General features: G+C 56.2%; 1 protein-coding gene across 4 annotated transcripts in view; it reads right to left on the bottom strand.

Annotated features, from left to right (window-relative positions):
- Positions 1 to 14,925, bottom strand: part of PLEKHG4 (pleckstrin homology and RhoGEF domain containing G4) — a 172,707-nt gene that overhangs the window by 6,706 nt on the left and 151,076 nt on the right. For all 4 annotated transcript variants that reach the window (XM_073307290.2, XM_073307293.2, XM_073307294.2 and 1 more), the window contains 7 exons: positions 8,460 to 8,709; positions 6,096 to 6,185; positions 5,344 to 5,568; positions 3,122 to 3,292; positions 2,453 to 2,630; positions 1,170 to 1,286; positions 835 to 1,095 (listed from right to left, as the gene is read on the bottom strand). In XM_073307290.2, the coding sequence (XP_073163391.1) occupies positions 835 to 1,095; positions 1,170 to 1,286; positions 2,453 to 2,630; positions 3,122 to 3,292; positions 5,344 to 5,568; positions 6,096 to 6,185; positions 8,460 to 8,709 (1,292 nt within the window). The remainder of the gene's footprint in view (positions 1 to 834; positions 1,096 to 1,169; positions 1,287 to 2,452; positions 2,631 to 3,121; positions 3,293 to 5,343; positions 5,569 to 6,095; positions 6,186 to 8,459; positions 8,710 to 14,925) is intronic.

The raw sequence follows: 14,925 nt of genomic DNA, 5'->3' as shown, positions 1-14,925 counted from the left end.
TGGTGATGAAGGCCAGGTAAGATGGATCCATTTCTTCCCTAGGGTGCAGCATGCCCCAGTGCAGACCCCAGGCCTGTCTGAGAGCTCCCCACCACTGACAAAAGGTGGCCTGCTTTAGAGCTGCTTGTTCAGATGATGACCCTGCTAACATGCCAGAGGAGGCTGCAGGTTCCTACTCGGACCCCTCCTGCGGGTATCTCCACTGAGCTGGGCGTACAAGTCCCAGGGCTGCTGTGCCGGGGGCTCCCCAGTATCTGATGGCAGAACAGGGGAGTGTCCCTCTGCCCCCTCCCCATGGGCAGCACACAGCTCTACACCCTGGCGTGAGGCGCAGGCGAGCTCTGCAGAGGTGACATGTGGAGCTGTAAGGGTTGGGGGGTGGTCACCCCACCAGTTCCTTCAGGAAGGGTGGTAAGAAAAGGGTACCCCACGGACCGAGAGTGCGGGGGCGCCCAGGACCCTGCCTAAAGCTGGCAGAGCCGCGCTTGGGGCCTGGGAAAACAGACACCACGAAGCACTAACTGTCTCATGTCGAATTCACACAGGCAGAGGGCTTGGGGGACAGCATCAGAGCTGGGTCCCATGGGCAGCAGTGCCCATCGTAACCCCTCAGCAAACAGGGGCAGAGGGAGACAGGCCCATGGGAAGGGAACAGGTGAAGCCTGCGTAAGCAGGGCTCTGCGGGGAGCTGGAGGGGAGGAGTTGTCACTGCCCTGCCCAGGGGCCCGGCCTGATGGTGAGGGAGGTGCCCGAGGAAGCTCAGGGCTCTGCGCTGGGGCTGTGCAGGTGGCAGGGGGCTCCCTGCGTGCCCAGCGGCTGTCCGCTCATACGTACTCAGCGAAGGCTGGCTGCTGGTCTCATGCTCCTGCTCATCTTCCTCGATGCAGGCGCCGGCGTGGAAGGGGCGGCCGGGGGCCAGCACGCCCGGCAGCAGGGCCTGCTCCAGGTACACGTGCAGGTTGAGGGGCCCGAGCAGGGAGGAGGACGAAGGGCTGTAGGCGGAGGGGGCGCCAGCAGAGAGAGGCGTCTGGGCTCTCTTGTAGGGGTTGGAGTGGTCAAACAGAGACACCGCGATGGAGGCCCTCGTCCGAGCTCCTGCCACAAAACAAAGCCGTGAGCGTCAGCCCTGCGCTGGCTCTGGGCGGAGGGGCAATGGGGCTGGCACCTACCTCTGCCCTTCATGATGTAATCGATGGCGCGGTCGTTGATAGCTGCCTCGCTGGGCGTGATGTCGAGAAACGGCTTGTTCCCTACCCCCATGGACACCATCTCCTGCCTGCGGATTTCTGGGGAGACAGCAGCAGAGCATAGAGCGAAGTGCGGCTCTCCCCCGTCTCCAGCACAGAGGAGACTGCACTGATCCCCTGGGACTGGGCCAGGAGCCCTGAGCCCACAAACCCCCCTAGCAGGCTGCTGGAGCCCTGGTAGTGAAGCATCGGGCCCGGCTCCTTTGCCACTCACTGCTCGGGGGATGCTCCGCTGGGAGAGTTGGCAAACAAGCGAGCGAGCCCCACCAGGACTGGCAGCTCAGAGCCTCCAGCTGTGGGAGCTCTGGCCAAGGCCGAGTGCGGGGTCGGGCTCTGGATGGAGGGTCTTCAGCTGCATGCCTGGGGGAGATGGGTGCTGCACTGCAAGCCCCAGCATAGGGGTGCAGGGCTGGTAGCCTGTGTGGCCTCCTGGAAGGGACATTGCCCTAGGACTCAGGAGACCCGAGTTCTCATGTTGGTGTAACAAAAGTGGGAATTTATTGTAATAGTCTTATGTGTGCCTCAGTTTCCCCCATGGTTTGCATTGCTATCAGAGTGGGGGAAAGGATTATGGTTGCTCTTAGGGTAGGCTAAGGAAAACACTAGGAAATTAGGTCAGTACAACCGCATCACTCAAGTTCCACCTCAGCTGGACTTGCTGGGCCGAGCTCCTGGTGTGAACCCCAGGAGCTCAGTCTTGGAGGCGGTGCGGACGCGTGTCCTGCCCTGAAGGAAGAGTGGGACGAGGGTGACCAGACAGCAAGTGTGAAAAATCAGGATAGGGTGTGGGGTGTAATAGGAGCCTATGTAAGAAAAAGACCCAAAAATCGGAACTGTCCCTATAAAATTGAGAATCTGGTCACCCTAAGCGGGACCCTGAGGGGGTCTGGCGCACGAAGGGGGCTCCTCAAGGAGCACAGACCCTGGGGAGCTGTGACACCTGGCTCGGCCACCGATTTGCTGAGTGACCCTGGGCAAGTCTCTGTCCCTCAGCCTGGACAGCACGGGGAGAGGGACACAGACGTGCGGTACGATCGACAGAGGGAAAGACCTAGGGAGTGTTGTCGTTCCAGACCGTACGCGGCAAAGCACCTACACAAAGTTCCCAGGAACCAGGTTCCCTGGGCCAATGTGGAGAGCAGCATCCAGACCCAGGTACCCAAGGAGCCCTCAAGGGATGGAGGTGCCATGGGGAGGGGCCGCACCTTTATTGCGGGTGGCCTGCTGCCACAGGATCTTGGCAATGTCCTTGGTCCAGACTTGCTTGGTCTCTGCTGTGCTGGCCTGGAGGACGTACGTATCGCTGGACTTCCGCCGTCGGAACCAGATCTCAAAGCGCAGGCCGCTGTCCCCGGTGTTCTCCGTCAGGCCGATATCTGCCGTCTGGGGAGAGGGAACACGCAATGCTCAGGAGAGCTACGGGGGCACTGGGAAGGGGGGGGCCACGGATCCGTCCTGGATTGCACCCCCTCAGCCCATGCCATGGACCACGTCCCACTCTCCAGCACACCCCTGGAGAAGCCGAGAGAATTCAGCCCCCTGGCCAGCATGACCCTCATGGTGAAGGCTGATGAGGCCCAGCCCCCTCTCGCCTGGCAGTGCAGCAGCAGAGGAGAGCAGTGCCCTGCCAGCCCTGGCCCAGCAGGGAACACAGGGCCATACGCTTATCGTCTCCCTCTGGAGCCCGTCTGCTACACCGTGAGCTGCCTGGGCAGGGACCATCTCTCCGCCCTGCGTCTGTACAGTGCCTGGCACTGGGGGGTCCTGGCCCAGGTCTGGGCTCCGAGGGGTTCCCGCAATACAGGTGACAGGCAGTAGTAAGAGTGTGCCCAAGAACGCCCCCCAGAGGCGCTACTGTGTGGAGCAAGCCTGACCTTGAACGAGCGCTTGTAGATGTACACGTCGAAGCCTCCCTCGATCCTCTTGGGCTTGCTGAAGAGAATCAGGTCCTCAAACAGGAAGACGTGTCTCTGGCACTTCTTACGGCCCAGCCAGATGGTGAACTCATCCTGCCGCATCAGCTGCCCCTGCTCCTTGAGGTTCACCTGGCCAGAGGGAACGCCAGCCCAGTAAAGCAGAGCCCGCAGCTGAACCAGGTGGGACTGATGCCCAGCCCCACATCACTGCCTGGACCGCAGCAGACGAGCAGCTGCAGAGGGCAGGGCTGTGTGTGGAGAGCAGGGAACCTGACTCTTGAGCAGCCTGGTCCCCGTGTCCCCAGCTGCTGGTGAGATGCTGCAGCCAGATATGGCGAAGGAAGGGAATTTGCGGAGAGGAAGACACAGAGATTGAAAGAGGAACCTTCCTCGCTTCCCCCAGGAACCAGGGATCCCAAGAGAGATCCAGTTCACGAGGGGAGACATTCACCCCACAGAGCACAAGATGTAGGCACCATTTGAGCCCTCTAACTAGGATTTAAGTGGGGTATAAGCAATACCAAGGCCTGGCTGGCCCTCTGCTTGGGTGAATGTCCCCCTGCAAGAGTCAGGGCTGCCAGACACGTGCATGGCAAGTCTGGAGGTACCAGCCAGGGCCTGTTCTCTTCCTTATCAAGGGGGAATGTGTGAAGAAGTGAGAATATTCTGTAATATTTGTATGACTTCGAGGGCATGCCTCAGTTTCCCTCCGCATGGTGCATTGCTACCCAGCGGGTGTAAAGGGGTTAACACTGATCCTGGAACAGCACAGGAGGTGTGAGTGTCACCTCACTGTCTGGGAGGGAAAACAGAGTCATTAAAGAACTGGCTCAAACCAACCCAAATCAACACAGGGTCCAGTGAGACAAAGAGACGGCCCAAGGTCCGAATGATCAACATCTAAGAGCAGGATTTCCCAGGATTTGGGTACTGAGGTGGAGAACAGGGTGTCAGGTGACTGAAAGAAAGGGGCTTTTTGTGGGGACTCAGGAGTGTGAACTTGGGGAGACAAACAGGTGACGGGAGAGAGTCAGAGATGAGTCCATCACAGGTTGACTGGTCCATCATGGTGCTGGCTTAGCCAGGGTGGACCATGGCTTAACTTCTGCCTCTCTGAGCTAAACCCAGTAGGTTCAGATTCTGCAGCCAGGTGACCAGTCGATGGTACCGTGGTTTGGAGAGGTTGCCTGTGTCACTGTAAATACTCACTGAGAGCACTGCGCCCTGACAGGGGACAGCACAGGCCTCCTACAGGAGTCTGGCTGGGCTGGATTCGGTGCAGGGAGCCACGGAGAGAGACGGGGTCACTGGTGCCGACTGCCCAGTCTCAGAGTCTTCGAGGTCACAGGCCTGCCCTGGTGCAACGGTGTGAAACCTTGGGGCCAGGCCCACTACAGGGGCACCCCCAGGAGACTGGTTACAGGCTGGGGCACAGACCCTGGGACTCTGTTTGCTACTAAGTCACTGGAGAGCGGGGCGGAGCCCTGCAAACCCTGCGAATAGTAATGCTGACCCCCGCTAGCTGGAACCACCCCATGGCACCACAAGCCGTGTCCATCTCTGCACCCAGCACTCCTGCGAGGAAGAGAGGCTGAGCTCAGAGCCAAGCTTTGGGAGGGGAAATCCTGGACAGGTGGTTCTGTGGGTAGCAGTCGGCACCTCTCCCCACCCGGCCAGGGAAGATCAGACAGCTCAGCCTGGGCTACGCTCCACTGGCCAGTGAGCAGGGTCGGCATCACAGGACACAAGCCACCCCTTGCGCTCAGCCAGGAGCTCGATACAGCTCAGGCCTGGTCTACACTAGAAAATGAGGTCGGTGTCACCCCTGAGCGACGCAGTTAAGCAGACCTAAGTCCCCATGTGAAGAGCGCTAGGTTGACGGAAGAATTCTTCCATGGCCCTTGCTGCCGTCACTTGGGGAGGTGGAACGGCTGTGCCAACGGGAGAGTGCCACTTCGCAGCAATGGCTGAACTGATGGAGTCTGTGCCCGCAGCCTCGGGGGCTCAGCACCTCCTCCCAAGGCCATGTCCTCAGCAAGTCCCAGGTGAGCTTTGGGATCCGATCGCCCACTGAGTGCTATGGGGCAAGTCCCAGCGCCAGCCGGAGGCTGGGTGTACGTGTGGAGGGCAGATGAACCCGCCGTCCAGGGAGGGAGAGAATGCGCTGCTCCTCTACGTACATCACAATCTCGGATGGCGTCCATGGCTAGCAGGTCGTTGCCGTGCCGAAGCTGGAATTTCACCATCTCCTCTGCAGCTCGGAGGTAGCCCAGCTCCTGCTCCTGGGCCTCGCCGCACTCCTTGATCAGGTCCTTCAGCAGCAGGGCGTATTTACTCATGCGCTGGATGGGTTTCAGCAGGTAGGAGGCAAGATCCATTTTATCCCCCAGTTGCACCTGCTTGAACTGAGACCCAGAGAAAACTGATCAGCAGAGGGATGGGTGAGCAGCCGCCTGTCCCCAGCAGCTATTCCTGGGGAGTGGCAAGACCTCCGCTGCCCCAAGCCCGAGGGCCTGGGACTAATGGCTCGCTGAGTTTGCCAAACACTCTCCACTGGAGCCTACTGCTCACTAGGGTTCTGTAGGCTATGAGAAGGAACGGAGCAAGCTCGGACGTGCAGAGGAATTAATAAGGAGGAAGCAGTTGTTTGCAGGGCCCCTTTCCAAGGCAGAGTACTCTGCAGAGCAGCCACTGAGCAACTCTGCATTCCAGCCCCCTTCCCACTCCGCTCCTCACACTGTGACACCCAGGCAATTGCAGGAGACTGTTCCCTGCACCCAGCAGAGCCCATCTTCCCCAGCCCAGCACAGAGACAGCACCCTGTGTCCTGAACAGGGGCTAGGTTTCTGTAAGCAGACAAGGGAGGGACCCAATCCCAACCCTAGTGGGAACCACAGAGCTCTGATCCGGGCTCGGGGCACAAGGGATTTACCTTAAAGAACATGTTCCCATGGCTGGCCAGCAGCGAGTCGGATTTGGGTTTGTTTTTGCTGTATAATGCATACATCCCAAACTGATCCTTCTGCAACAGAAACAAACACCCCTGAAGGACACCTTCATACTCCGGAACTGCGGCTGTCCCCCGAGTTAATGCAAGGCCTTGTTGTCAAGTGACCCCGTTTCCTTTACAGAGGATTGCTGCAGAGAGTCTCCAAACCAACTGCCCCAGGGCCCTGGACTTTAACTGGCTACGCTGGGCCTGTGCACATGGGAACTGGGGAGGAGGACTCTCATTATGGATTCCTGGGACCTCCCCAGGAGCCATGGGTAACTCCTTCAACTCCATGTCATTATTATGGCAGACAGGGTTGTTTGCTGGTTCCTCCACAAAATCTTCCTTCTGCCCCTTGCCTAGGAGTCCCTGTGGGCCGTATGGCCTGCAGGCCCTTACAGCGACCGCTGAACAGGGCTGTAAAGAGACACTGCAGCCAGCGTTACAGGCCTGGTGGAGAGAGAAACAGGCTGTCCTGGAACAACTCTGCTTTAGAGACAATGCTCCCAGCACCTCTCCCGCATTGTGCTTCACTATTAAAGAGTCGAGGATCTTTGGACTTACGGTGTATCTACACTGCAATTAAAAACCCACAGCTGGCCTTTGCCAGCTGACTTGGGCTCCCGGGGCCTGGGCTAAGGGGCCGTTTAATTTTAGTTTTGACTTCCGGTCTCGGGCTGCAGCCTGAGCTTTGGGATCCTCCCACCTCGCAGGGTCCTAGAGCCCAGGGTCCTAGAGCCCAGGCTCCAGCCCAAGCCTGGAAGTCAATACCGCCATTAAACAGCCCCACAACCTGAGCCCGGAAGCCTGAGTCAGCTGGCACAGGCCAGCCGCGGTGTCTAATTGCAGTGTAGACGTACCCTTAGAGACCACCTGCTCCTGCAATTCCTTCCCCATCTGACGCCACAGACGGATGATAAGCCACGGACTGATGGACTCTAAAGAGCAAAGATCCTCTTGCCCGGGAAATGTCCCTTAACAGCCAGGAAAAATGGGAGAAAAACGCAGTATCTGCTCTTCCCCGGTATCGGCGGAGCTGCCTTGAGCGCAAGCTGCCTGCTGCATGCTGGCTGCCTTCACTCACAAGCCCTGAGGATTTGTTGCCTGGAGGTGGTTTTGCTGGTGAACTGGGAGCAGAACCAGGCCTAGATCTGAGCAGGAAGGGGCAAACACATCTGCTTCTCCCGTGGCTTGTGCTGGGACGGTGGGTGTGACAGCAATAAACCCAGCACAGCCATACTGGAGTTCTCAGTAGAACTGATGAGAGAGTCACATGGCTATGTCTGCATTACGTTCCCCAGGGCTAGATTGTCCTCACTGTGCTCCGGGGCCCTGGCCTCCAAGGGAATCCTGGCTGGTGGAGCAGAGTGACTATGGGTAGCCAGGAGGTGTTCTCTACACTGCCCTCTGGCCCCAGATGAGCTTTCAGGGCAGGCTAGTGCACAAAACTCGCTATTCCCTCTCATGCTGCGGGAGCCAGGCAACAAGCCTTGGGAAGCCTGTGGTCTGGGGGCCTGAGCCCAGCCATCACCCCCGGTTCAGGCATCCTGGGGAACACCAGGGGCTGTGTGTATGCAGTGACCTTGGCGATGGGGAAGAGATGTTCATTAAACTAACAGAAGATGCTGTGGAGAGAAGTGCTAAAAGGGAAGCGTAAGTAGTGAGCACACAGCAGAGCCTAGAAAATCAGCCCAGGGCAGTTCTAGTTATTCCCTCGGGTATGGGGTCCCATGCACGGCTCTGCCGGTCCCAGGGCCTTGCCTTTATTGAAGGCACCACAACTCACCTTGCCAAAGCTTCCCCAGACTGCAGCTCCTCCCCACTTCCCAGCCCCTGCACTGGGGCAGCTGTGCCGTGCCTTGGGGACCGTATTGTACTGGGCCTGGCACCTCGGACTTGGCTGCATGCATGTGTGCTGCTCATTCCCTGTATAATCACCAGACCATGCGTCTGCTAGAGAGAGAACCCTGTACACCTGGGAGCAGGCTCTAGCCACTAACTGTGTTAACAAGAGACGACAACTTCCAGAGCAGCAAATCCTTTTCCCACCCCGAGCTCTGCAAGCTCAGCTGGGCTTCGGAGTGTCTTGTAACAGGAACCTGGGTTTCTCCAAATGCATTACTCTGGAGCTCAGTGTCCTGGTCCAACCTGGGCCGGCTCCAGGGCTGACCCCCAGGGACAGGCTCTGCAGTAACCCCTGGTCTGAGCAGAGGGTTCCAGCAATCAGACTGCACAGACAATGCCACCTTTCACGGCCCAGCCCAGCGGCGGAGCAGGACAGCCAGATGGACGCAGTTGCCTTACGTGTCTGAGGAAGCCGTGGCTGACGCGCAGCGGGTGGTTGCAGCAGCTCTCCAGTTCCCGCAGGAAGTACTGGCTGTGGAAGTCGTAGAGCTTCTCCAGGTTCCCGAAAATGACACTGCGCTTCCCTCTCAGGTCCTGGGGCAGGTCCAAGCGCTCCATCTCGGGGAAGTAGCTCTCGATGGTGTAACACAGAGACCTCACGTACTCCCGCTCCGTGGTCACCATCTCGTCTATGATGTGCCGCAGTTTGCTGCAGAGGAAGAAAATCTCAGTCGGGAAGGGGAGACTGGCAGGGCTGGCTCCGGGACAGGTTCTGCAGGCACACGGGTGCCTTGGGCTCGGCTCCTCAATCCGGGGCGGCATCAGAATCTCGGCTTTCATTTGACAACATTCTGTTTCCTGCCCTGATAACCGGGAAGGACAGGGTGAAAGTGTGGCTCTCCGAGTACATGCCAGGCTGGTAACTGGCCTACATCAGTGTAAGTGTAACCTGCATACAGAGGGGCCAAGCAAAGAAACTAACAGAAGGGGTAAGAAAATGCAGGATAATGGACATGCATGTGTGGGTGTTGGAGGGAGTACAGCCATCTAACAGCCTTTCCTGCTACACCCCCATCACCTCTGTGAGAAAGCTACTCCCTGCTCCCCTTGCGTACAGGCGGCCTACCTTGCCATGGGCAGCACCATTGGGCTGGCCCAGGACAGATGGCTGTCACAGGGTGCTGGAGGGTGTCACAAGGACCATGGAAAGCTGCTCTTGGGGAGAATGATCCCAAAGGCCCCTCCATGGGAACAGTGCCCCAGAGAACCATGGGGGACAGCAGCCATGGCTTCCTGCTCACAGGCATCACAGCCCCGAGCAGGGCGGGATGGGCCTGTCTACGTGTCCCTCCTGTGACCATCTACAACACTGCTCAAACCTCAGCATCTCTTGGCTAGAAAGATACTAACAATCTGAGGCCTGGGCGTGGGTGCAAAAGAAGTGATTAGAGGGCTCTGCCCCAGCCTTGGCCTGGGGGTTTGGCTTGTGTGCTGCGTAGCCAGCAGGGGGCAGAGGTGTTGGCAGGTCCCTTCTCTGGCAGGTTGATTTTTAGCTGAGAAGCTTCTGCTATTTGATTTAACTTTCAGTGGGAAATGAACTCCTTCCTGCCTGCTTCACCCTCACCCCTTTCTCTCACAGCAGCACCTGGGTGGGTAGGCAGCAAAAAGCCCAACAGGACCGTGCAACCAATGCCCTCAACAGGGGTCATACTCCCAGCTGGTTCCTCCTTCCAGCCTACATCCCCTCAGCCTTCGCCAGGTTGGTGCTGGGACAGCTGGGCAATGGCAGTGACTATGCTGGGTAGGGGAGAGATGAGGCTGTTGCGTGGCAAGTCAGCACGCAGAGCACTATTCCAAGGGCACACAGCCATGCCAGTCCATCCACCCAGGCTGAGAGGAGCGTGGGATTTGCCCTGCTGGTCAGACCACTGCTCTTGGCATGGGGGCTCCTGCACAGAGGCCGGGGGACCGGGGACTGCCATCGAGCCCTCCCGCCCAGGCAGCAGGGAAGCTGCTCATCAGCCTCTTCTCTGGGGCTGGGCTTCAGCTGGAGGGTCTGCATGCTGGCAGCTCCATTGGCCTTGTCCTGCAGCTGGGCTGGAGAGAACCTGACAGGAAACTCCTCTACAGACCTCTGCACCACGCCTCTGCCCTGCATGGCCAAACCAGGCCGGTTACGCAGTGCCCAGGGCATCTGTGCCCCTGGAGGAGGGAACGCTTGCCCCCTGCCGACAATCCCTCTTGCAATCTGGCATGCCTGCTACCTGTATGGTGGCTGGCTCCAGAGGAGGGAAAATCGTAGTGGTCAGGTGGGCTCAGCGGAGGGAGGACCCGGCTGTAATCCCGATTTACTCCACACCAGCCCAGACAAAGTGGAGCTAGCTGTGCGAGCGCTGCATGTCCCTGCTAACCTGGCAGATCTCCTCACAATCACAAGTGAAATGCGCCTACACTGGGGCCCCACTGCGTGAGACGGGTAATAGCAACTACTGCCATTAGCAAGGGGTGTGACGTTGCCCGGGTGCATGCAGCCTGCTGGTGTAGAGACAGGACCATCACCAGTCATTACTGGTACCCACGGGAGCTGGGGGCCAGCAGGGTGTCTCAGGCACTGACAGGTGGGCACTACCATAGAATCATAGAATCTCAGGGTTGGAAGGGACCTCAGGAGGTCATCTAGTCCAACCCCCTGCTCAAAGCAGGACCAATCCCCAATTTTTGCCCCAGACCCCTAAATGGCCCCCTCAAGGATTGAACTCACAACCCTGGGTTTAGCAGGCCAATGCTCAAACCACTGAGCTATCCCTCCCCACCTGTGAGGAATAGTGGGGTTTCTTCCCCGAGCTCTCAGAAGAGCGGGTGGCTGATACGAAGAAGAGGTCCGGCCGTGGGTTTGAAGGAACAGACATTACCTCTCCCGCTGGACACGTCTTAGTGAAACACCAGACACCTACGCCAGAGAGGACTACGTGGCATCAGTGGCTGGTAGGCAGGATGAGCTGGCAGCAGCTCTTCAGCACGGCCCAGGGCCATGGTGTAGTGGGAAGCCTGGCAGCTGGGAAGGGGCATTCCTAGCAGAACGCTTACAACCGCTGCCCATGCCCATCCCTGGCTGCTGAGAGGGCGAAGGCTCATTCTCCCTCTCTGGCACCCCAGTGCCTCCGGACTTCTCATGGCTCCATCTCCACCCCAACCTAGTGACTGCTGGGTGCTCAGGTGGGTGTGAGACAACGGACTGCGAGAATTTCAGCGAGAGCTCCCACCCCTCCCCCTCACTTTATCCCCTGCACTGTGGCCACCCCTGCAGCATCACCTCCCCCACCTCTCCCTGGCTGTGTGACAGGGAGGGAGACAGAAAGGAGAGACCTGGAGCCCCTTCCTCCTAGCTGGGAGGAGGAGCCGCAGGGCCCAGAGGAGAACGGCAATCCTGTCTGCCAGCTGGGAAGGGCCAAAGTGGCTGCAGGGGTAAGGGTTCTCCTCCCCCCAGCCAGAGGCAGCCACAGTGGGAGCAGGGCATAGCCAGGAACACCCTCCCTTAGCAGGGGGGTGAGCGGCACTGTTGATGGGGGGAGGGGAGTCCCCTCCCCCTGGATTATCAGACCCACAGATGAACACGATTTGTTGGGGAAGAGTCAACATGGTTTTTGTAAGGGAAATCACACCTCACTAATCTATTAGAGTTCTTTGAGAGGTCAACAAACATGTGAACAAGGGTGATTCAGTGGGTATAGTGTACTTGGACTTTCAGAAAGCCTTTGACAAGGTCCCTCACCAAAGGCTCTTAAGCAAAGTAAGCAGTCATGGGACAAGAGGGAAGGCCCTCTCAATGATCAGTAACTGGTTAAAAGACAGGAAACAAAGGGGAGGACTAAATGGTCAGTTTTCAGACAGAAGAGAGGTAAGTAGTGGGGCCCCCCAGGGAGCTGTACTGGGACCTGTGCTGTTCAACATATTCATTAAACGATCTGGAAAAGTGGTATACATGGTGAGGCGGCAAAATCTGCAGACAATATAAAATTACTTAAGATAATTAAGTCCAAAGCAGACTGCGAAGAGTTACAAAGGGATCTCACAAAACTGAGTGACTGGTCAATAAAATGGCAGATGAAATTCAGTGTTGATAAATGCAAAGTAATGCACATTGGAAAACATAATCCTAGCTATACTTAAAAAATTATGGGATTTGAATTAGCTGTTCCCACTCAAGAAAGAGATCTTGGAGTCATTGTTGAGCGTTCTCTGAAAACATTCACTCAATGTGCAGCGGCAGCCAAAAAAGTGAACAGAATGTTGGGAATCATTAAGAAAGGGACAGATAATAAGACAGAAAATATCCTATTGCCTCTATATAAATCCATGGTACGCCCACATCTTGAATACTGCGTTCAGTTCTGGTCGTCCCATTTCAAAAAAGATATATCGGAATTGGAAAAGGTTCAGAAAAGGGCAACAAAAATGATCAGGGGTATGGAACGGCTGCCCTGTGAGGAGAGATTAAGAAGACTGGGATTGTTTGTCTTGGAAAAGAGACGACTAAGGGGGGATATGATAGAGGTCTATAAAATCATGACTGGTGTGGAGAAAGTGAATAGGGAAGTGTTATTTACCCCTTCACATAACACAAGAACTAAGGCTCACCCAATGAAATTAACAGGCAGCAGGTTTAAAACAAATATAAGGAAATATTTCTTTACACAACACATAGTCAACCTGTGGAACTCCTTGTTAGAGGATGTTGTGAAGGCCAAGACAATAACATGTTAAAAAAAGAACTAGATAAGTTCATGGCAGACAGGTCCATCACTGGCCATTAGCCAAGATGGCCAGGGATGCAACCATATGCTGAGTGTCCCTAGCCTCTGTTTGCCAGAAGCTGGGAGGGGACTACAGGAGATGGATCACTTTTTGATTACCTGTTCTGTTCATTCCCTCTGGAGCAACTGGCATTGGCCACTGTCAGAAGACAGGATACTGGGCTAGCTGGAGCATTGGTCTGGGTCTGACCCAGTATGGCTGGTCTTATGCTCTTACAATGGGAGGCAGAAGGCTCCTGGTAAAGGCGCTCCCCATGCCATGCACAGCTCTGGAGACGTCTGGATTCCACCCCTTGTCAGGCTGGATGAGAAAGTCTCCACTGGGCAGCCATTTTCAAGCCCTGCCACTCATTACAGACAGATTCACACCCACTGGGCGCCAGAATGGCTCTCGACACAGCTGAGTGTGCCAGCCAGGGGGATCCTCAGGTGTTCCTTATGAGAAGGTTTCAGCTCCCTTTACATACAGAGGACATCAGCTGGGCCAGAGCACAGCCCCCTGCCTCCAGTACATTCTCCCACACATGAACACCTGTCAAATCTTCACGCTAGCCTGGGCTAAGGTCAACTTCCTCCTCTGTCTCTTTGCAGAAAGTCTCAGAGCAGAAGTCAAAGCACAGTGATGGGGCTCTTTACCAGCAGCAGCTCCAGCATTGCCTCGCAGAATCAAATAGTCAGTTGTTTGCCTGGCCACAGCCCCAAAGAATTGTTCTGAGCACTCTGCAGGGACTCTGGGATTGCTCCATCTGCTTCCCATGGACATTCCCCCTTCAGCTTCAGCACCCTTTAAGGGAACAGCCTACCAGCCGAGAGCCAGGCAGAACAGGAGGTCTGCCAACTCTGCCAGAGGCAGCTAAGATCCTCCCCTTTGCCCTTGGCTGCTGCAGTAGCAGGACATGCTGCACATACTTGGCAGGGGCGGCAGTGGGCCAGGGCACCCTGAACCACTTTGGGGTGACCCAGATCCTGAGCCCCCTCCCTCAAGTGACGGAATACAGCCCTGTGTTCACACCCTACATGCTACTGTAATAATCTCTGTACAAGCCATGCCCTGTGAGGTGTCATTTGAAAACTCATAACTTGCTGATCAGCAATATCGTGGCAAAGTGCATATAACCACATTATATGTAAAGTTATGGACATAAACTGAAATCAGCTGACTGGAGAGTGTTTCCCAGGTAAGTCTGGGGAGTGGTTAAAGCAGTTTCTCAAAGACAAAGGGCAAGCTGACGTTCCAGCCAGGTGACAACACAGCTAATGGGTTTACCTACCAAATGGCCAGTCTTTGACAAAAAATGGGGTCAGGGACAGAAAGATCTGCATCTTAGCAAAGAAACAGCATGGAGTCTCCTTTGTTCAGTAGACTGCCTGTCTCCTGGTTCTCAGCTGGAAATGCTTTTCAACAAGGGACTAAACAGCTCCAAAAAGGAGGGGCAAACCCCCAAGGCTCCCCTTCTCTCCCCCTGCCCATCTCATTCTCTGTCCCTGCGAAGACAAAGGAAGCAGCCTGCTGGACTCTGGGGAAGGGGTCCTGACCCAAAGAGTTTGGTCAGTAATGCTGTTGGAAGCATGTGGTGAGAAACTTTGCTTGAATCTAATGTAGTTTGTTAAGTTAGACACTAGGAAGAGTTTTAACTTTATTTTTTCTTGTAACCATTTCTGACTTTTATACCTCATTGCTTTTACTTAGAATCTTCCCCTCAGAAGTTAAGTTTTTTTATTGTTTTATCTAATCCAGTGTGTTGAAGTTAACTCTACCTAAGGTAACAAGCTAGTATATATTCTTCCCTTAGAGGAACAATGGATTTGACATATCTGGACTGTCCAGGAGCGGGCTGGGCAGTACAGAACGTACATTTCTGGGGGGAAGTCCGGGACTGGGAGTGAGCTGGGGTCACCCTGCAGCAGAACCAAGGCTGGTGAGAGACAGGGTGTGACTGGCAGGCTGCAGTTACACACCGACACATCTGGGAGTGACCTGAATGCTGGCAGGCTGCTTGTGAGCAGCCCAGGTTGGGAGCTATAGCAGTAAGGCATTGCAAGGCACCCCAAGCTATAAGGCGGGGGGGCACAAACCCCCCACTGGTCTGGATTGTACTCCAGCACGTCAC

The sequence above is a fragment of the Lepidochelys kempii genome, chromosome 12 (assembly GCF_965140285.1).
Source record: "Lepidochelys kempii isolate rLepKem1 chromosome 12, rLepKem1.hap1, whole genome shotgun sequence".
In the NCBI taxonomy this organism is placed as follows: Eukaryota; Metazoa; Chordata; order Testudines; family Cheloniidae; genus Lepidochelys; species Lepidochelys kempii.
This window is presented reverse-complemented; position numbering and strand designations above follow the sequence as displayed.